This window comes from Kwoniella dejecticola, chromosome 1 (genome assembly GCF_000512565.2).
Source record: "Kwoniella dejecticola CBS 10117 chromosome 1, complete sequence".
Lineage (NCBI taxonomy): Eukaryota > Fungi > Basidiomycota > Tremellomycetes > Tremellales > Cryptococcaceae > Kwoniella > Kwoniella dejecticola.
The window spans coordinates 1505229-1526168 of NC_089301.1; the positions used below are offsets into that span (position 1 = coordinate 1505229).

General features: G+C 48.0%; 5 protein-coding genes across 5 annotated transcripts; 2 read left to right on the forward strand and 3 right to left on the reverse strand.

The window, feature by feature from the left end:
• Positions 1-309: 309 nt before the first annotated feature.
• Positions 310-1308, forward strand: I303_100576 (uncharacterized protein; the record flags this gene model as incomplete). The annotated part of the gene is made up of 6 exons (XM_018403949.1): positions 310-381; positions 474-578; positions 692-770; positions 899-999; positions 1108-1147; positions 1250-1308. 6 exons carry the CDS (start codon positions 310-312, stop codon positions 1306-1308), a joined length of 456 nt encoding a protein of 151 aa, XP_018266603.1.
• Positions 1309-1821: 513 nt separating this feature from the next.
• I303_100577 (uncharacterized protein) lies at positions 1822-7417 on the reverse strand (the record flags this gene model as incomplete). Its single annotated transcript, XM_065968147.1, has 10 exons — positions 1822-2286; positions 2379-2531; positions 2611-3717; positions 3774-3972; positions 4040-4368; positions 4464-4865; positions 4937-6543; positions 6602-6693; positions 6767-6870; positions 6944-7417. The coding sequence occupies 10 exons, from the start codon at positions 7415-7417 to the stop codon at positions 1822-1824; spliced, it is 4932 nt and encodes a 1643-aa protein (XP_065824219.1).
• A 637-nt stretch (positions 7418-8054) lies between these two features.
• Positions 8055-11957, reverse strand: I303_100578 (uncharacterized protein; the record flags this gene model as incomplete). Its single annotated transcript, XM_065968148.1, has 19 exons — positions 8055-8490; positions 8568-8632; positions 8716-8957; positions 9019-9126; positions 9196-9261; positions 9336-9477; positions 9543-9624; positions 9689-9787; positions 9850-10023; positions 10089-10306; positions 10363-10470; positions 10527-10604; positions 10663-10754; positions 10824-10938; positions 10999-11151; positions 11240-11445; positions 11512-11676; positions 11732-11757; positions 11821-11957. The coding sequence occupies 19 exons, from the start codon at positions 11955-11957 to the stop codon at positions 8055-8057; spliced, it is 2712 nt and encodes a 903-aa protein (XP_065824220.1).
• A 621-nt stretch (positions 11958-12578) lies between these two features.
• On the forward strand, positions 12579-16580 carry I303_100579 (uncharacterized protein; the record flags this gene model as incomplete). Its single annotated transcript, XM_018403952.2, has 9 exons — positions 12579-12616; positions 12703-12980; positions 13453-13681; positions 13748-14561; positions 14686-14779; positions 14860-14976; positions 15044-15669; positions 15759-15867; positions 15955-16580. 9 exons carry the CDS (start codon positions 12579-12581, stop codon positions 16578-16580), a joined length of 2931 nt encoding a protein of 976 aa, XP_018266606.2.
• A 1868-nt stretch (positions 16581-18448) lies between these two features.
• Positions 18449-20926, reverse strand: I303_100580 (uncharacterized protein; the record flags this gene model as incomplete). The annotated part of the gene is made up of 2 exons (XM_018403954.1): positions 18449-20171; positions 20295-20926. The coding sequence occupies 2 exons, from the start codon at positions 20924-20926 to the stop codon at positions 18449-18451; spliced, it is 2355 nt and encodes a 784-aa protein (XP_018266608.1).
• Between the last annotated feature and the right edge of the window lie 14 nt (positions 20927-20940).

The following is a 20940-nucleotide window of genomic DNA, read 5'->3' on the forward strand; positions in this document are numbered from 1 at the left end:
GCCTCCTTCGAATCCACTGTCGCGCTGGCAATTCAAAACCACACGCGTCGAGGACAATGCCCGAGGCTAACCGACGGCGAAAAGCGACACCGGGAAAAGCGGAATCGCTGAAAAAAGCTAAGCTGGAGGACAGAACAGTCGGATGGCCGAGCAAGAACAAATCTAAGTTAAATACAAAGCCTAAGAGCAGAGCATCTTCCGCCTCTTCTCTTCTCTCTTCACGCTACATATATCCCAAGTCGCACTCTCGCCTAGCAATCTTATCCCCGTCTTTGTCACTCTAGCATACGTATAGATAGACCGAGAAAGATGTCCTCTTTCACCCTTCCTCCCGCCTTCCCCATCGTTGGTCTTCCCCTCGTAGGAGCCTTCGCCCTCAATGTGAGCATCATCAAGTCATTCCCTACGACTCCTTCTTCTCCACGATGGCACAAAACAGAGAAGGTGACACGTGTATGTTGACATCTCTGCAGGCTTTCCAACAGACTAGAGTGATGAGCGCGCGTAAGGCAGCGGGGGTCAAGTACCCTACGCTGTACGTCAGTGAAGCAGAAGCCAATGCTGATCCCAAGAAGATGGTGAGTGGTGCTATCTCGTTTCAGCGTTTCAGAATATTATCATGATGTCAAATAGATTCAATCCCAACCAAGAACTAGCCAAGCTGATTGCTCGTGATCCTGAGGCCCTTTAGATTTACAACTGTACTCAGCGAGCTCACGGGAATACCCTCGAAAACATTCCATACATGTTAGCATTATTCGGATTCTTGAGTGAGTCTACATACCTTTCCTCTTAAATTCAAAATCACCTTATCTCCCTCTACCATTACTCTGCCTTGCAGGTGATCAGACCTTCGAGAGCAATTTTCATATACTGATACTCAACTTGTCGGTGCCAGGTCTATTCCACCCTAAATTAGCGTCTATCTTCATGTCTCACTGGATCGTCGGTCGATTCAGCTACACTCTCGGTTATTCAAGTGGAAACCCTTCTGGACGAGTGAGTAACTCTGAGTGCTCATCCTTACGACACAATCCACACAGTCCATACAACTGTAGCGCAGTAATCATGGTATCGTACAAGCTGATCATTCGTATCTACCTGCAGATGAGTTTCATCTACAAGACTTCTTATCTCAGTTTATTCGGTGAGTCAATTGCGACTTGCTTCTCGCTTTGATCACTTCCTCAATTCTGCACGGTGTCGTCACTTGTAGCTAATTTACTTGGTATGTTCATATTCTATACAGGTCTATTCCTCGCTTCTGGTTATGTGGCCATCACCAAATCCCTTGAAATCCTTCTCTAACCCAAAATAGGACTAAACACCAATCGGACGAAGGTAGAAAAAATCACAAACATAGTGAAGCCTGATGAGTTCGAATCATCGGATAGAATCATCGGATATTCCCAGGATCTCTGATCTGTTCGGACTGTTCGGAATATGCGGATCATATATGGAGAATTGACACCTCGCATGCATCTATACAGGAATATAATCGCGAATGATTGGACTCACTCATCGAAATCATCGAAGTACAATGCGGCCTGAGGCAGAGTACCGTTGCATATTATTGATCCAACTGCCGTAGTGTGTTCCTCAATGCTATATCTGATTGATTATCGAGCTTTAATGCTTGTTGAGCCGTGAAGACACATTGGATTCATCGTCAAACAGCCCAAATGGGATAAAGTATAATATCTGCAGAACTATCTATACAGAAAAATGGAAACTAGATCTACTACTACTTCTTCCTCTCTCTTGACGGTCGAACGTATGTGTGCAAATCGCACGGGGCGTACATATATCAGCCGCAATTCGCTAATAATCATCATCCCCCATATCCTCATCCTCATCCTCATCTTCCTCCTCTTCATCCTCTTCCTCCGCTTTAGCCTGTATCTTCTTCTTGCCCATCGAGATCCTGATTTTCGGAGCAGTGATTTTCTCAGGATGAGCTTTGAACATCGGCGTCGAAGATCCACTTCCATTCGACGTAGATGCATTTTCAGCATTATCTTTGTTATCTCGATCTAGACCATTGATAGTGGTAGGCGGTGGTAATTTCGGGTATTCCTCATTCCACAAATTATCGAAATATTCTTGCATATCTTCGGCAGCGTTGAACACCCAAGAACCTTCTTGATTATACGTTCGGGCATTGTCGAATAATAAGTGCATATCGGACTTGAGGTTCTGGATTGTGTAGCCCGGTTTACCGATCTTGGTCTTGATTTGCGAGAGGGCGATGGGCTGCGCTATTATGGCGTAATAGTCTGGGTAATCCTGTAAATGATCGTACATAACATGTGTTCAGCAATCTGTTACCCGTGTGTAATCATACCACAACCTGTTTATCTATGATGCCTTTTACTCACTCGCTTGCTGACAGGAGCCAAGAAGAATTGGTTCAAGTCTTCACCGACTTCCGATTTGAGCTTGTTGGTCTCGGTGAACAATCTCTGCATAAGAGCAAGCTCAGGTCCGGAGATTGGCGCACCACCAGTAACGCCACCAAGTTTGCGTCGTTTCTGCGATTGAGCAGTATGGCTTGTCAGCAATTGAGAGGCTTGACAAACGAAGACAAGCCCACGGAAGAGGTGTACTCACAACTGAAGGGACGACATCCTCACCGGCCAAAGTGGGCGTAGCGGATTTGCTTGGTCTTCCGCGCTTCTTCTTCAGGCCACTGACAGGTAAAGGCGTGATAGGTCCTTGAGGTGGACTTGCCGTGTTATCCTCTTGATCTTCGTCTTCGTCCTTGACTTTCGAAGCAACAGTGACGGAATCAAGGGGTTTACCTTGAGCTTCAGCTTGAGCAAGCATTTCATTCATCCTCTTTCTCTCAGCTTTGTTCGCAGCTCGCTTCCTCTTTCTATCAGCAGCTTCTTCAACATCATCATCCGAATTCTCTAAGGCAGCTAAGAACTGATCATCGGTGAGACCATCCGTATATCGAACATCATTCTTTGTTCTTCTGCCTCGACCTTGTTCTTCCTCATTGGCGATCTGCTCAGCCATCTCTTGACCTATGTCTCGTCGGTAGAAGGGCGGTAGTTCCGACTCGGCCATCAAGACAGGTGGAAGCTCGCTTTCTTTGTTACCAGCATTCTTCCAGTTTTCCAATTTTTCGGCCTTTCGATCCTTGTCCATCTGTGTGAATATACCTAGCTCTTCATCTCCTCTGGCAAGCAGTTCATTCAATTCGTCGTCATCCAACTCATTGGTCTCCTCGTTATCGTCTTCGGGATTAGTCTCGAAAGCTTTGGCCAAAAGAGCTTCGTATTCGGCACCAGTGGTCACATCATCGAATTTACCAGCTTGAATGACCTTTCCGTCAATGGCTAATTTCTGTTGAGCTCTAGCCAAGACCAATTCCTCTACTGTTCCAGATGAAATCAGACGCAGTACACGGACCTCCTTCTTTTGACCGATACGATGCGCTCGATCTTGAGCTTGAAGATCCGCGTGAGGGTTCCAATCGGTATCGTAGATGATGACAGTGTCAGCTGATTGCAAGTTAAGACCTAGACCACCCGCTCTAGTGGACAAGATGAAGATTTGGTAAGGTGATTGAGGGTCATTGAAGGTGGATAACAATGCTTGACGATCTTCCGCTTTGGTGCTACCGTCCAATCGACAGTACTTCCAACCTCGATATTCAAAGAAGTCTGACACGATGGTCATAATTTCGGTCATTTGGAAGAACATTAGAACCTGTTCACGTATATAAGCGGACATCGACTTTTTCCATTGTATGCGTGACAGCTTACCTTGTGGCCTGTCTTGAATAGCTTGGGCAGGATCCTGTCGAGCAGCTCGAATTTACCAGACACTCGAATGATTTGCTCATCGGTGGTATTACCAACGGTGAAGTCTTCATCGACTTCTCGGAACACGTAAGGGTGATTACAGATTTTTCGAAGTTGCATCAGGGCATTTTGCAAATTCTGTCGTTTTTGCGGTTTACCACTGACAAGTCACAGCAGGATCAGCCGTTTTTCATGTGTGAATACCATGTTGCAAGGGATCGACTCACGCAGCTGATAGATCGGTAGGCAATTGCTTATATTTCTGAACGCTCTCATAAAGCTTCCACTGAAGAGCAGACATCTTGGTGTAGATGACTTTCTCCACTTTGTCGGGCAATTCAGACTCGACATCTTTCTTCAATCGTCGCAATAAGAAAGGTCGAAGTACTTTATGTAGACGTTTGATGACCAACAGAGCTTCTTCTTCATTCATCTCCATCTTTTCACCTCCAGTATTGGCGAAAGGAGCGTTGAACCATTCATCGAACGATTTGACCGAGTTGAAGATTTTAGGTAAAGCGAAATTCAACAACGCCCATAGTTCTGGCAAGTTGTTCTAGGGATCACAAGGGTCAATCAGCATTCCATGCACTTCGATCGCAGATCGTGAGGAGTATATATTTGGCGATATACAGCATGTAAGTCACTTACTTGCAATGGCGTACCAGTCAGAATCAACCGATATCTACTCGAATAATGCTCATTCAAGGTTTGACTCAATTTCGACTTGACGTTCTTCATTCTATGTCCTTCATCGATGATCATATGTATCCATTTGATCTTGGACAACATGGGCCGCTCTTTGATGATGTATTCGTACGTTGTCAAACAAACTTGGAAATCTTGAGCACGTAATCGAGGGTACAGTTCCTTTCTTATGGCTGGTGATCCCTTCAAAATCAAAGTTCGTACGGCCGGCGCCCATTTTTGGAATTCCAGCGTCCAGTTGGTGAGTGTCGATAAGGGTACAATCACTAAGAATGGACCAGGTTGTCGTTTGTTCTCAATCAAGTACGTTATCAGAGAAATAGTTTGAATGGTTTTACCCAGACCCTAGCGTAGATGGATGCAATCAGCTAACCAGCTCGGCCTACTTTTGAGGCGTATTTAGGGTCTTCGCTCACCATTTCATCCGCCAAAATACCATTCAGCCTGTTGTTGTACAAACTAATCATCCACTGAAGACCCTTGACCTGATAATCTTTTAGTGTACCTCCAGTAAGTATACTAGCCTGTTTCGTAACTTTCTCTTGGACTCGATGGGCAATCGCATAATAATCGACTTTACCCGCTTTACGTTCCGCACCTTCCTCTTCACCATCTTGTCTTCTCGCACCGAACATCTCTTCAGATGCCATCCCTTCTTCCTGCTCAAAGGGCAACTCCAACTTCTGTTGGTCTTTGTGCACATCATCGTTCTGTTGTTCCAATACTGCTGCAGCAAGTGTTTCCAGGTACTGATCGGTCTGTTTGAGCAAATGTCCGATACGTGAATCTTTAGCTTCTCCAAGTAAAGCCAAGTACGCATCTTCGTCATCGTTCTTCAACGCCTTCAAACGTTCCTTCGCTAATCTTTCTATTCTTCGCTGCTCTTCTTTCTCGGTATCCGCATGTAGCTTCATCATAGCCCGGCCTAGTCTCTTCATCTTATCTGCTCCTGATCCTCGTGAGCTTCCGACTCCGGCGCCTATCAGATTCTGACCATGTTCGCATATAGAGTTGATGTACGCTAAATGCCGTTGTTTGCCCCTTTGTTCTCTCTCTGTCCGTTGTCTTCTCTCGGCAGTTTCGGTAGCTCTAGCATCCCTGAGAGCATGTGTTCTGAAACGGCGGAATTGTGATCGATCGGCCGGGACTTGAGTAGCGCCGTGCATGGCTCGCACGACATCCTCTCGAAGTAACTTCTGTTTACCTAGCAGTCTCAAGCTAAGCAGCTCGATTCTCGCTTGTATACCAAGATTACTTCCGGGTTTCTTCTCCTCATCCACTATCTCGGGTACATCCTTCGCACCTTGTTCCCCCAATCCAGCTGTCGATGACATCTGCTCTAATTCCTTCATCCTCCAAGACATCCGAGTCTCGATATATCGATTCCTCTCTTCCATCAACAGGTATGGATCAAGGCCTTTAGGCATGAGTGAGGGAGCCACTAGTCGTTGCATCTTGCTGAGGGGATTGGTTATCTCTTCGTCGAATTTTCGGTTGGCGTAGATATTCGGGTGGATATAGGCATTGTAAGGGTAAATGACAGAAGATTGGTCAAACTCCATCGCATAAGGTGGTCCAGCGGGTGCGGCAGGAGCCATCACGGGCTCAGGTGCGGTTTCAGGCTCAGCAGGCGGAGTGACGACTCTCTCGTTATCGCTTGACGCCCTTGATCCTTCACCGTCCTTCGAGCCATTTTCAGCTGGTTTGGGCGTACCATCCGCGGTGCCAGGAGCTGAAGACGATGACCCCGCCTTTTCATCCAAAGTACTTTGCACCAGTGCCTCTGTGGTCTTCTCAGCAATCTTGGCTTCGACCCCAGTGAAAGGCGAAGGTAGTGAAGGTTGACCTGCCACTCCAGCTGGATGTATGCCTTGAACAGCGTTGAGCAGGTATGATGGAATGGGTTGTCCCTTTTGTAATGATTGATATGCTTGAGCTTGAGATCTGAGTTGAGCTATTTGGTCAGGTGTCATTGAGACGTGTGCTGGGGTTGGCGCTGGCGCAGGTGTAGTCGAAGGAGCAGCTATTCATATGGATTGATCAGCCTGAACTCGTGCAGAGCTGGATATCTAGAGACTCACCACCATTGCTAGGACCTGCAGTCGAATCTCCATTGGTCTCTTGCTGGGAAGCAGCAGCAGCAGCAGCAGCAGCTTTGGCTTGTTTGTCGAGTCTGGAATGATGGAACCAATGAACTTCAGTTGCGTTGCAGATCACCGCGAGGAAAGATTATTCCAATGACTCACTCCATTTGCTTGGCTCTCGCATACATGTCCAAAACCATCATCAATTTGCCAAGCTCAGAAGATGACTCCCTCGTATGTCCAGCAGCCTGAAGCTCTACCGTCCTCTGCAATTCCAATAAGATCGCGTTAACTCAGCATTTCGATGATTGGGCGAAGGGCCCATTTGCGTGAACTTACCTTTCGCAACATCGCTAACTTTGGAGCGTCCATCCCTTTGACCAACTCCAACTTCTTCTCCTCGTCCAATGCGGCATTCCTAGGGTTCGCAGAAGCCGGAATTTGGGCTGGAGGGGCTGAAATTGCGCCTGTCGATATGGGTGCAGCGGGAGTAGCGGCTGAAGGAGTCGGTATAGAGATAGTAGGAGGTGCTGGCGTTTCCGCATTTGCAGGCGTGGAAGGTATAGGTTGTTGTGCTGCGTCCGGTGCTGAAAGTGGTGTAGGCGCTTTGGTCGGGGAAGGGACTTTTGCCGGTAGAGTAGCTTGAGCATCTGGGGCAACACCATTTGAAGGGGACATGGATGTGAAATCAGACGTTGGTATGGCAGTAGGAGCAGTTGCTGTGTCTGATGCAGCTGGTAGGGAGGTGTGGGGTGCGGACGGCGTTGATGCCGATGCCGATGCAAGAGCAGGGGTGGAGGTAGGTTCCGACATTATGGAAAAATGATTGACTGTTGGGTATCGGTCGTTGATAGGTAGGTATGTCGAGACGCGTCTTGTCGGTTGAGCTTCGACAAAGATCACCTTCTTTCTCTCACTTTCACTCCCACAGTCCACGCGAGTATCGTGTCCCACTGTACTCGCCACTTGCTAAGTCGTGTCAACGAGTATCAATCCGAGTGTGGACTTGCCGAGTGGAGGTGATGACAAGCAATGACCCGTATTCTCTAACGGCGGAGATGTACGTGGACGTGAATGAATGTCCTTGATTTTGTTTTTATCTAATGTTTAATCGAGTGAGCGATAAATGCATATATATGGGAAAAACAACGGACAGCGTAAGCGTATATCACCAAAAGAAAGGGTCCAAGTTCACGACGGAATCAAGCTAGTCCACGTCCATTACGTAATTCGATAATCCCCCGGTCCTCAATGTGGCAGTCTGGTCCTGCATCGATTGTCTGATGATAAAAGTTGTCACAATTCGTTGCCCCAAGCAGCTACCAAACATGCACTTCTACTTTCCAGCTACGCGTCCGTCTGGAGCACAGTGTCGATGATAATGATGATATGCACAAATTGATCACATCCCAACATGTCTATTCAAAGCATAGCAAATCCAATTTTTATGCTAATCCTCATTTAACTCAAAATCCACATTGGTATTATTTTCCCTATACCCCCTTCGATCATCTCCGTTCCTCGCATTCCTAAAATTCTCATATATGATATTATACATCCTACTTCCCTGGATTCTCAACCATGCAAATCCCTCTTCTAGTGCAATCTCTAGACCATTACCTGATCCCGATCCTGATCCTCCCACTTCCTCACTATAACGATTGGCCATGTTTAAGCCCAAATCCCATCCACCTCCACCATTCGTAGATGTCGAATCGTCTCTGGCGTGCGAATATGGATTCCGAGTCGTCAATGGAGATACTGAAGCGTTCGCAGATGTTAGACGAGTATGTCGATGGTGTTCTACTACTTCATGCCGTAATACGTCTTTTACAGTAACTAGGCCTACTAATTTGCCTTGATCAGAGACCAGTATGACTCGGGGTCTAAATATAAATATCGATCATTAATGGGCCTTCATATCGTCTTCTCGACAAGTCACTTAGCATGAAGTCAAACTCACCCCATACGCCTGAATAGTTGTAAAACGATTTCAAGAGGCATCTTGGGTGAGACGGTCAAAGGTATCTACGAAATCGTTTCGTTAGTCCATCAGTCAATCAGTCTCTCTCACGCTAGAACGATTTTTGGAGTTGAACGATATCACTGACCTCGTCGACATATTCCCCAAAGTCCACTTCCTCCGCTTCAACCCCACTTTCCCTCCTCGGGAATCCTCCAGCGCTCACAGATGGAGTCCTGAACACACTTCCCGTACGACCGGGAACGACGCTCTCAGGTCGAGGTATGTGTTCCCCATCAGAAGCTTTGTCAGGTGAGAGAGGTAATGGCGGGGTATGTTGGAATGTACATATTGCGTTCGTAGCTAGGTTGCGCGTACGACGAGCTTTATCTACATTCCTCCTTTTGATGAGCACCCCTTCTTTATCGGTCAGAAATTGTAAAAGACCCACCTAGGGCATATCGAAGTTCGTTCTTCCTGACGAAGCCTATTATAGTCCTATCGGCATCGCTCTTGACCACAGGGAACCCTTGATAATTCGTGCTTTGTACCATTTCAGCTGCATGAATTTATTGAGTGATCAGCATCAAGAATAGCTTCAATGCCCAATATGCAGTAGTGTACGCACCAATTTGCTGCAGGGGTACACCGGTAGCGGACATGGTCACAATGTCCTTTTTCATCACATTGGCGACTGGAATAATACGGATCGATTATCAGCTACTCCCACTCGAAGCGTGATACAGTGTCAGAGATTGGATGTCTCACTTGGCTCGATGAACGTTTGATCCGTCGTATCTTCTTTATCCTCTTTCTCTAAGAATGGATATCCATTGAGCCGAATCATCTGATCGGCAATCCCACCCCCTCCAAATTGATCGCTGACCGCTTTAGTCACTAAGAGGGTGATCTTCATCACACCAAATGATCATCAGCTTGGCCTTCACCATAATGTGCTCACGCAGGCAAACTTGCCATGGTGGGCAGAATATATGTCAAAGCTCCTGTAAGTTCAAACATGATAACGACTACTGTCACCGTGATACGGGTGATACCACTGATAGCCCAGATCAGAATCAGTCTAAGTTGCTGCCCAAAACAGCGATCGAGTTCAAGCTTACCCTAAAGCAGCGGCTGCTCCGAGGAAGGCATATGTCCCAGGCGTGATGCAAGGTGCATCCGGTGCGCAAGCTGCAAACCACGGAGCTTGAGGATATGACCTGGATGCCATAGAGTATCAGCATATATCGCATGGTTAACTGAAGAATCGACAACCACTCACGTGTGCATAGCCTTGACCAAGATACCGATCATCCTCCCGAAAGTCGCTCCAACAGCCATGGAGGGCACGAAGATACCCGCTGGGACTTTACATCCGTATGACACGATGACCAGAGCAGTTCTGACCACCGTAGCGATAAGCAAAGAATTGACCATTCTCCATTGTGCCGAAGTCCTATCACAATAGATCGATATCAGCTGGGATGTATGACAAGCTTCACCCGTGTGGTCTCCGCTCACTGGCATAAACCCTCATGATCTCCGCCTCCTTCGCATTCCCTGAACAACAGTGACAGGCTTTCTGTCATGTCCGACCTCAGGAATCGGTTCATATATCCCACGAAAGCCGTAATGATTGCCAGTGTCACAGCTTCTGATATCCCATGATTCGCTAAATGTTTTCGGCGGAAAGCGGCGACTTGTAGATTGAATTTGATGACGAATGCCCCATATAGTCCCTAGAAAAGGAAAGATTAGCTGAGGCGAGAGACAGTCAGCAGGAGGCCTAGCTTACTCCGAATATTCCGATCAAGATGTATGCCGGTATCTCAAAGTAATGCCAATCTCTGTCGTATGATACCTGGAACAGTACGATCTTTCCGGTTCGAAATGGGTCCACAGACTATCACGCCGAAGGATCAGCCCTGGCGCTCGTAATTTGAGAAACTCGAGACTCACGGCTAGGGTGAACGTAGCGACTAGAGCACACACAAAGCTTCTCCACATGGTTCTATTCGAGAAGGTCTGATTCATTTCCTATCGCCATTACTTTAGTGCTGACCATCAGAAATCAAGACCACAGGATCAAGCTCACTTCGATTGAGAATAGCACACCACCGATTGGAGAACCGAAAGCTACTGCCACTCCAGCTGCACTTGAAGCAGTGACTATCTCTCGCATCTTCACTGAGTAATCATATTACCATTTTCTTAGCACAATGTCCACATCGGGGTCTAATGGCAGACAAAACTCACAATGGCTTCGATCATACCGACTAAACATCCTAGCTATCACATTACCTATACTGCAAGCGACATGTACGGACGGACCCTCTTTCCCGACCGACAGCCCAGAAGCAATTGCAAGTGGCTGTCAAGGTACGCATTTCACTCAGCTTGTTCAAATCTTGCAGAAATGGCAGGAGCTTACCAGGGTCAAGCCTTTTATGAAGAACGTCTCTGCACTCAGGAACCCCTTGATGATGAATCCGCCTAATATACACTTGATTTCCGATATTCCTGATCCGGCAGCGTAAGGAGCAAAATTCTTGACAAGGAAAGCAGCTGAGAATGCAAATGCTGCCTAGACAATTGAGTTCACATTATCAACATTGTTCATCCTCGACTTTGCACCTCAATCACTGATCACCAAGGATGCGCGAAACACTCACTGCCCATATTATATATGCTATCCAGCCCAACGGCCAGATCCCACCCCACGTCCTCCATTCTGCACAGCTCTCAAACTCCTCCGTTATCTCCAAGCAGCAGTATTTCTGAGTCAACCACCATCCAGTTGAGCAATATCCCAACTTCATATCCGATAGCCAAGCTGTGATGATGGATATCATCCCTGCCGAAATCCCAATAATCACCCCTGAACACAAGTGCATGCATATGATCAGCTGTCTCCGTGACTGTGTGGATGAAGTAGCTGACTTACCGACCAGTGTGATCACCACCCAACTTTCTCCTTCTTCCAAAGCACGCCGTATAAGTCTCCACACATAGCCAAACGCCCCATCGATGCGGTCTAAGCGGGCTATGAATGGGTTGGTCGGACCTTTTGACTGTACTGTACGTTCCAATAGTGAATCCTGGATCCAATCTTTGTAACAAGCTATGAGCCCGTGATATCCATACCGCTGCGTTCGAACACATACCGACTGTGCTGAAATCCTCATACCGCCTGGACGATAAAATCAGCCATGCGTTCATTGCTGAATTTCAATGCGCACAACAGTTGACGTACCTCATCAAGTCTTCTCGCTCAGCCTCTTCTGCTTGCCTTTCCGTATCGCTCGGCCGTCTGTCCCGCCCATCATCAGCCGCTAGTAGCTCATGTTCTTCGAAACCGTCTTGCCGATCCGCGGTTGGCGGATATGACATCTCGTATCTTTTGACTCTCAATCGCTTCCACACATGATCCTGTGGACCGCTGATGTCTCAGCGCTGTCGGGATTTGTCCCGGGTGAGGTGTACTGAGATTCGGTTTTATCGTTCTTCCCTCGATGGTATGCCAAGGTATGCTGTATGACGTTCACTATATTTGGCTCTGAACACCTTCGTGGACCAGCAACAACAAATCCGGACTACCTTCGGAACTAAAACGCGTCGAATTGCACGTGGTCGCGCCGATCTGTCCTCTCAGAGAAAACAAATATGTGATTAAGCTGAATTTATCCCATATGCACATGCATCTGATTGACAATTGCAACCCCTCAACACGCTCATCTACCTTCCTCCCCTTTCTTCTTCTACAAGCATCATTTGACACAGCGACTCTTACATATATATGTGCTTCAGGTATCAAATGAGCTTACGCTACGAGTGTGACGTCTCATCGAGCTAGATTATACCGTCTCGTCGTTCGTCGGGCCTCGGTGCTCAGCTCAGCTCAGCTCAGCTTATCGTAGAGATCGGTGCATCAGTGATCAATTATAGGTGAATAAACAAGGGAGAAACTACGTCTGTGTTCTGGTTGTCTTTCGTCCGTACGCGTACGCCCAGATGGATAATTGGCCGTGGAATATCTTGAATCAATATTGGTGCGCATCAAATAAACCCTCATCCTGATGACCAACGATCGTTAAAGTTCAAAACGGAGACTGACGTAATTATTGTGTTCATGTAGCCAAGATCCCACTCAACGAGCGTGGGTATCAGATCAACTTCGCATCGCACCCATACCGCCCGGCCAATCACCAGAGGATTGGCTTTTGGCTAGATCAATGGTAGCTGAAGGCAGAACGGAAAATGAAGCTTGGATGCACGTCCACACGCTTCGTCAACATCAAAACCAAAACCAGAACCAAAACCAAAATCAAGGCCAGAATCAACAGCACAATAGTGCGATGTACGCTCAACAACCACAACAGCTAACTTTCCAGAATGATAATGGATTTTATCAAGGTAGGTCTCATCCTCTATTGACTCCATCCTCACTGCTTGCGGTCCCAGAGAAGGAAGGCCGATTACCAGATGCAACACGTCTTTACATGATCGACCGTTTAACCTTTTGACCGAAAATGAGCATTTGTTCTATGTACATTTGATTGAACCAAACACCAATCTACTACCAATCGGGGTCTACTGAACCCTTCCATTCATCCACTTAGACGATCCGAAAGGAGTGTGATCGAAGGGGGAAGAGCAGAGGAATCATGCTTTGTGTGTGGGAAACGGTAGAAAACGTGCGGACGGTGTGTCAACGTTATGATTGGTCAGAAGAACGGGTAGACGCCATGCGACTTTTGGTTTTCGAAGTCACGTGACTCAACCCATAAACTGTCACCGTCTGTGATCGTGGCGGGAAAAGGTTGTTGAGAGAAACAGGATCGAGAAATGAAATGCATATCGCTGATTCATGACACACCGATTGCAGATCAGTTATTACCTACGTTCAGCAACGTGAATGGTACACTCCCGGGGAACGGCTTTGTCTCTCTTCAAGATGTTGCTCCGCGACCTCAGCAGCATCCGCAACAGCGACAGCAACAGCAACAGCAATTGCAATCGCAACAGCCGCGAATCCCAAGCTCGATTCCGACTTTCAATGCAGGCCAGGCGCAGATCCCAAGCCAAGGCTTATCTGCTTACCTCCGAACTCTCACGTCAGTTCAAATCCTGCATTCATTCCATGTAGGTCGTACCACTAATTTGCACTCGTGCGGGATCAGTCCTCAGCAAATGGAACAATTCGTCCTGCAAGCTCACAGGCTGGCCCAGGCGCAAGCACAATCCAGTGCCCAGGCCGGAACATCGATAAACCCAAACCTGTTACAGCCTCAACGGCAACAGGGACCAATACCAATTCAGCCGATGGCCCAAGTCTCGCCCTCACGACCGCCAACGATCGATCTGACCCTTTCGGACAGTCCTCCAACAGTCCAGAATGGCTTATCTTCGAGATCGGATCAACAGGATCGAATAAACTCGCCAATACAACTGATCCCGCCCGGCTCGAGGCGAACACCGGACATTGTTCCGCATCGGCAACTCGCTGTACAGCCTGCTCCAGGTAGAAAGCGGCCTCTAGTCCCGCTAATACAAGAAGGCGCATCCAGCTCATCGGCAGCTAAGAACGTCAAATCGAGTTCATCGTCTATAGATCCTCCCGTCAAGTCGGAGAATGGTGCGCTTCCGACTGATCCGGGTGCCAAGTCTGCACCTGTGTCTTCAGAGAAAGAGGAACCAAGTATGAGGAATGTCCGAGCATTCCTCACTGCCGAATCATTCAAGATTCACAAACCCATGGAATTGTTAAAGTTTTTGCGCAAGAGGGAGAAGAATAAACAGACTGTGCCCCCTCTAGTCACACCCAATCCCAAACAGGTGCTTGAAATAGTCACTGCGATTCGTGATCATGCTTCAGATGCATACCTCAAGAAAATGGCTGAAGATGATAGGTATTGCGAAGTCTGGGGTCTATGGTTATTCAGAGCTTCCAAGGAGATCGAGCGATGGGAGCCCACAATCGTACCAATTTTCCAGGTAATTATCGATGATCACGCTTCTTCTCATCCTGAATCACAATTTGTAGATTGGCAGCGGTCGCACATGATGCATCAATTGACATGGGACAATACTGATCGGTCGGCTTGAAACGATGCAATAGGTTCTCGCGAAGACAGACATGCCGTATATCAATTACGATGACGCTCGGCTCAAGAGTCGTTCCAGAAAAGCCGTCGAAGCCGCCATGATTAAAGGTGAGTATCTACTTCTTTCCCTCACAATACCGGAGACCCCCAGCATAATTGCTGATTGTATTGTGTTCTCCTTTGATCAGATGTCGACAGTAAGAATGCTATTCAAGAAGCGTATCAGAGGTATCAGGTCTGGGTGAACAACGTCATTCTGCCAAAGGCGAAGCACGAACTATCTGATGACGATGACGACGATTCCAGTAAGTATCACCATCTGATCTTCCCACGAAAAGGCCGACCGCAAGGCTGATCACTTTGTTGGTATAGACAACAAGAAACGAAGGGTTGAAAACGCAGTGAAAAACGAAAACGAAACATCAAATCCGAAAGCTGGACCATCGAGAATACCTGCCCCCAACTCCAACGGAAATACCGCTATCAACGGCGTAAAGACCACAGCCAAACCTTCGGCAGGTCCTGTCTCTGGTTCGTTTAAGGGTCCTTCATCTTCAGCTGGAAAGAGCGCCGCCGATATGTCTTTCTTCGGTTCTTCCACGTCCGGAGCTTCTTCCTCGACAGCTGCGAAGGGCAAAGGCAAATTACCAGAGTTCAAGAAAAAGGCAGCATCTACTCCAGCCATGCCTGCTCAGGCACCACCCGCAGCCGGTGGAAGTTTATTATCGAGGACTATGCAAAGTTTCAAAGCTGCTCCTCCACCGTCGACTTCAGCAGCAAAAGAAGCTTCATCTGCGACTGCGGCTGCAGGAGCGCAATCCCCCATAGAGCAGGTCAAGAAGGAAGAAGCCAAGCCCAGATACACCGCCAAGGGGAGACTGATTCGAAATGTACGCTTCAAGGATGATGTTAAGTCTGAAGAAGGCGGTGGGGCCCTAGTGCAGGTTAAGGAATTTACTCAAGAAGCCAAGGAATTCGAGAGAATGGAATGGCAAGATGTCAGTATTCTCTTCTTCAAGGACTCTGCCAAGGAATGGCTCCTTGACGTACATCTCGCTGATGCTCTCATTCGTTTCGTTACCTGTAGGAGGATGATGATATCCATGGGCACTCTGCGCACGATCTAGATATGGCTGAAGGTGCCGCTTTGGCATCTGCACATGGTCACGCAACGATAGAATGGTACGACCCGCCGCGTAAGTCGTCCTCCTATCATTGCACTCTTCCTTTTTCTGACCTCATTGATCTGATGATGTATGTATCGCTGACAAGTGCGACTGCAGCATATACCGATGAAAGCGGAGTGGTCGATACACCAGAAGCGCAAGTCCAGACCTTGCGAGAAGCGGGATCTTTGGCTATCCAATATCCACCTGGATTCCCTGTCCCCGACCCCAGCGAGTCGGATGTGGTCATAGTGCAGGGCGACACATCGACTCGAACGATGGATCCAGTAGATGCGAGTCAAGAGATACTTGAATATCAATCAAGAGGCCAATACAAATCCCCATCTTCAGGTTTGGCAGGTATACTTCCGCCTTCGCAGCAAGGGTCGATAGGAAGTCTATTGGATAATTTGAAAGGTATCACTTTACCGGGTCAACAGCATCAACAGCAGCAGCACCAACACCAAAATCAATATGGATCGTATGGATATACGCAACAAGCTCAGCCGCCATCATATCCAGGCGGATGGGGTGGTGGATACGGCACGCACACTAACAGCAATCCCAACGAGAGGCAATGGGGAAATGGAAATGGAAATACAAATGGAAATTATGACAATCCTCAGAACAACTATCAGAGGATGTACGATACTTACGATAATAACAACGGTGGGAGGGAGTTGAGACCTGTAGACAGGGATCCCAGTGCTCCGATCTGCAGATTCTGGCCTCGAGGCGAGTGAGTTATGCATCCATCGATCCGTCGACTGTCTTCTCTCACACGCCGAGCCCGAGAATTGGCTCTCCGTAAGTGCAGAGAGCTGATATGATGCGGGTCGTGCATAGGTGTAATCACGGTGATCGATGTCGACAACGACATATATAGTGCGGACTTGTCCGTTCCGTATGGGAAATGCAAAAGAGGAATCGCAATGACAGTTGCCATCCTTAGATGTAGGATCCTATCAATCATGCATACCACGTGGGCGCGATCAATGAGCTGCGATTGCGGCTGCGGCAAGCATTTAGCATGCGACGATTGCTCATCAAATATCACGTTATTCTGAGTGACAGCTCTGAGATGGGTATTGACTGAGCTTGCCATACTGTACTTTTGACCGTCGCCCGGCCTTCACGCCTTTGTTCGACTACAGTATGACCGCACCCAAGCACCTGTCATGATCCACATGTTTTCGTGAATACATATAATTGAAGGCAGTCACAATATGACGACGACGAAGTGCCTTCTGGTACGCGTTACTGTATAGCTGACTCGCGAGCCTGGAACAATGTATCGTCTCCGCTTACTTCCCCTGATACTGTACATACATACATACTGCAGCACGCGAGTTCATATGCGAATGAATGTCCCACTGGCTACTGGCTGGCGTCGACTCTCTTGGGCGATGCGACGAGCCAAAGTCTAAGCTTAAGCTTATCTGAGTTTGGCGTTTGACTTTGTACCTGTCTCGAGCTGCATATGGTGTCTTCCGTTTCGTACTCTGCGTACGTGAGAACCCAACTCTCTTTGATCATGCGACTGAGAACAATCAAAATTAACAGCAAGCTATGAAGCCCCCTTTCAGACACATGTAGGTCTATCCGCTCATCTGCACTGCCAACTGACTTGCGACCTTCTCACCAGATTGGTCAAGTCCTCTTTCACTTTCACCGAATATTGAAGCCTTCCTTCGATCAGTCGATCATCAACGTCAACGTCCACGTCGAGCTAGTCTCGGTTTTGGGAAGAGCCAAACCCTCATCTCATCCTGTAGGATCACTGCCCCCTAGGTACACAACCGTAGATACCTAACCGTACAATCCGTCATTTCCTATAATCCGTTATTCCGTCATTTCGTCACAGCGTATTGTACCAAGACACACAATAACCCAATTCACTCCAATCCGATCCAATCCGTCAATTCGTTACTTCACCAACCATGTCGTCAGCAGTAAAATGGAACTGCACATACACCTCCCTTCAATGCGCGCAATACATCCGCCACGGCCAAGGTCCCGAATTCCCAATTATCCCAACTCAAGACGGTCGATATTCGTGTAATGCCACTGATTTCGGTGTACAATTATCATTCTCGCAAGCTGGCAATCCGTTAACTTGTGGGAATTCGAATTTTAACTGTACCACCTTACACCCGGGTCTCTCTTCCTCCTCCTCCTCCGCCGCCGCCGCCGAATCAAGGTCGCCTGCCGGAACTACCACAGGATATAGGGCGAAGGTTGTAACGATACTGGCGGTACTCTTTTTCTGCCCGCCATCTTTCTTCAGCTGAGGATTCAGTATGGATCGCGTCTCACCTTCATAGCTATACGTGCTTTTCGACGTACTTGGGTGGTATGGTAAGCGTCTTCTTCAAGATCCGCTGTGGTGATGAAATTGCAGCTCATCTTACTTAGCGACGAATGTAGCTATACGAAAAGAAAGATTGGCCCCGCGACATAATAGAGAAAGAGCAGGCAGGAAATCTTACAGCAAAGCGTGCAGTTTCTTGCAACTAGAAGTCATGACTTGATAATATTGAAATACATGTATGCTGTCATGATTATACGAAACGGTATGAAAAGCTACAGAATAATGATCACGTTCTCGGCTCTAAAGTAATTCATATCCCTCTTCTTTGGCTTCATCGTTCTCATCCTCTACTCTCGCTGACTTGTCAGACTTCTTGTCTTCCTCGACTGATGGTAATTCTTTCTCTGCTTCGTCTTCAACTTTCTCTTGTGACTGTGACACTGCCGGCGCTTCAGGAGGGAAAGTGACCGAGATAGTGTATCCTTGCGGCTCTTCCTCAGTCGTTCGAGCAGGTGCTTCTTGAGATCCGGTCGCTTCAGATTGAGCATTCTCCTCCTTCTCGGCTTTAGCTACTTCGGCGTACGATTTGTGTTGGTCCTCTTCTGCTTGCATTTGTCCTTGTTCGTCTTCCAACTTCGCATCTTCAACATGCTCAACTTCACCCTTCTCCTCTGCATGTTCAGCCCCGTGCTCGTGCTCGTGCTCGTGATCGCCATTGACAGAGGCGGCTTCACTTCCGGACCACGATCTCTCTTCATCTTCCTCAGGCTCAGACTCTTCGCCCTTCTCTCGTCGCTCTTTAACCTCTTTCCAAAGCTCGTCTCGCTGATTCTCAAGTTTTTCAATCTCCTCTTCGACAAGTCTGACCAGTTCCTTTCTTCGTTGTCTGATCGACTTGTCGCCGTTGGAGGTGATACCATCCGCTTTCAGCAATAATTGCAAGTAAGCGTTGGCTTGGGTATGATAAGTCGAGTTGATCTTGTTGAACAATAGAGGAGGAGCTGAAGAGCCTTTAGTATGAGCGAAAGCGAGTCTGGATGGGAATGTGAATGATGATTTGAGTGAAGCAAGTTGAGATTCAACCGAATCGAGAGCGTTCACGGAGGCGGAGGAATCGGTAGTAGTGGTAGGTGTATCCGCAGTTGAAGATGTAGAAGTAGGTACAGCTGGAGCGGGAGTAGGAACCTCGGTTTCGGTTGATTTGGGTACTTGTACCGGTACTTCTTTTCTCTCGCCTTCAGCTCTAGCTTTTCCTTTATCCTTCTTCTCACATGTTCTAGCGCAACCTTGTCCCCTAGAGTGTTGGCCTTTTCTCTTCCATTCATCGGTCAAAGCATGTTCGAAGTTACCGAGTAAGTCTCGTAAGAAGGGGTTGACATCGGTGAAATCGCTAAGAAGGGATGTGAAGGGCGGGACTTCTTTCTGACCTTCGTCCTGTCTGGTGGCGTTGGCAGACGAAGAAGCAGGCTCAGTAGCTTCGGCAGACGTAGAAGCGGTGGGTGCTGGCTGAGAAGCCTCTTTCTCCGGCTTCGAGGAGGTCGAAGGAGAAGCTTTAACTGGTTCTTCTTTCTTTGCCTCTTGTTTAGATTCGTTTTCGTTTACATTTTCAGGCTCGAAAACTAGACCGAATTGACCGAGGAGCTCGTTCAACCCATCAGGGACCCCGTTTCCTTTGGCTTTCTCAGTGGACGAGGAGTTAGAGTCGGATACAGGGTCGACTCGAAGGCCGAGGAAGTGAGAAAGAAACTTGTTGAGATCTTCCGGGAATTCCTTTTCGTTCTCTTTCTCTTTGACTTCAGCGGCGGGGGCGGGCTGGACAGGCCTCTCGGGTTGAGGTTGCTGACAAGTACCTTCGGTCGGAGCGGTTTTGGTTTGCGAGGTAGTCTCACCTCGACTGAGCTCGGCGTTGTCGGGTTCGGGGACGATCTGGAATCCGAAGAGCGATCCAAATAGGTTATTGAGATCTTGAAGCTCGTTTCTGGGTGTAGAAGCAGAAGGAGCAGGAGCATGAGCAGGAGCAGATCTATCACACGAGCATGGATCAGCACAGGGCTCAGGAGGGACGTTACAAGCACATGAGGTGTACGAAGGATTAGAAGGGCAAGAACAAGTACAGGGAGAAGGAGAAGGAGAAGGCTCAACTAACCTTCTCTGACATCTCGCCTGACATCTTCTTCTAGCTTCGTTGACCTCAGCCTCAGCTGCAGCTTGTCGTCTGGCCTGAGCCTGGGCTTGAGCTTGTGCTTGAAGAGCAGCTTGTCTTTGAGCTTGAGCAGCTAGTTGAGAGTGGATATACTCTGTTCTTCTCCTTTCGACCGCTTCGAGATAAGCTTGTCGTCTAGCTTGTTCGGCTTGTCTGGCCGCAGCAGCGGCGGCTTGTTCTCTAGCTACTCTAGCTTGGACGGCGGCGAACTCTCGTGCTCGGGCGGCGGCAGCTTGTCTCAGGGCTTGTTCTCGAGCGGCGATTGCGGCTGCTTCGGCCTTAGCTTGTTCTTTTCTTCGCTGGATCGATCGTAAGTGCGCTAAAGCAGCTTGCTCCTCTTCGTCGATGGTGAGATCGTGTGCGTGTTCGTGTGCGTGTTCGTGTGCGTGTTCGTGTGCGTGTTCGTGTGCGAGGGTTTGAGACTCGTAATCGTCGAAGAGAGGAGCAGGTGTAGCTTGGTAGAGGTACGAAGCTGGGTGTTGGTGTTGGAATGGAGAAGAAGGGTGGGTGGCAAATCCTCTTCTGTGGGTGTGAGAAGGGTAGCCGTGTGCGTATGAGTATGAATGAGGGAACATTGTGATTACTGTTA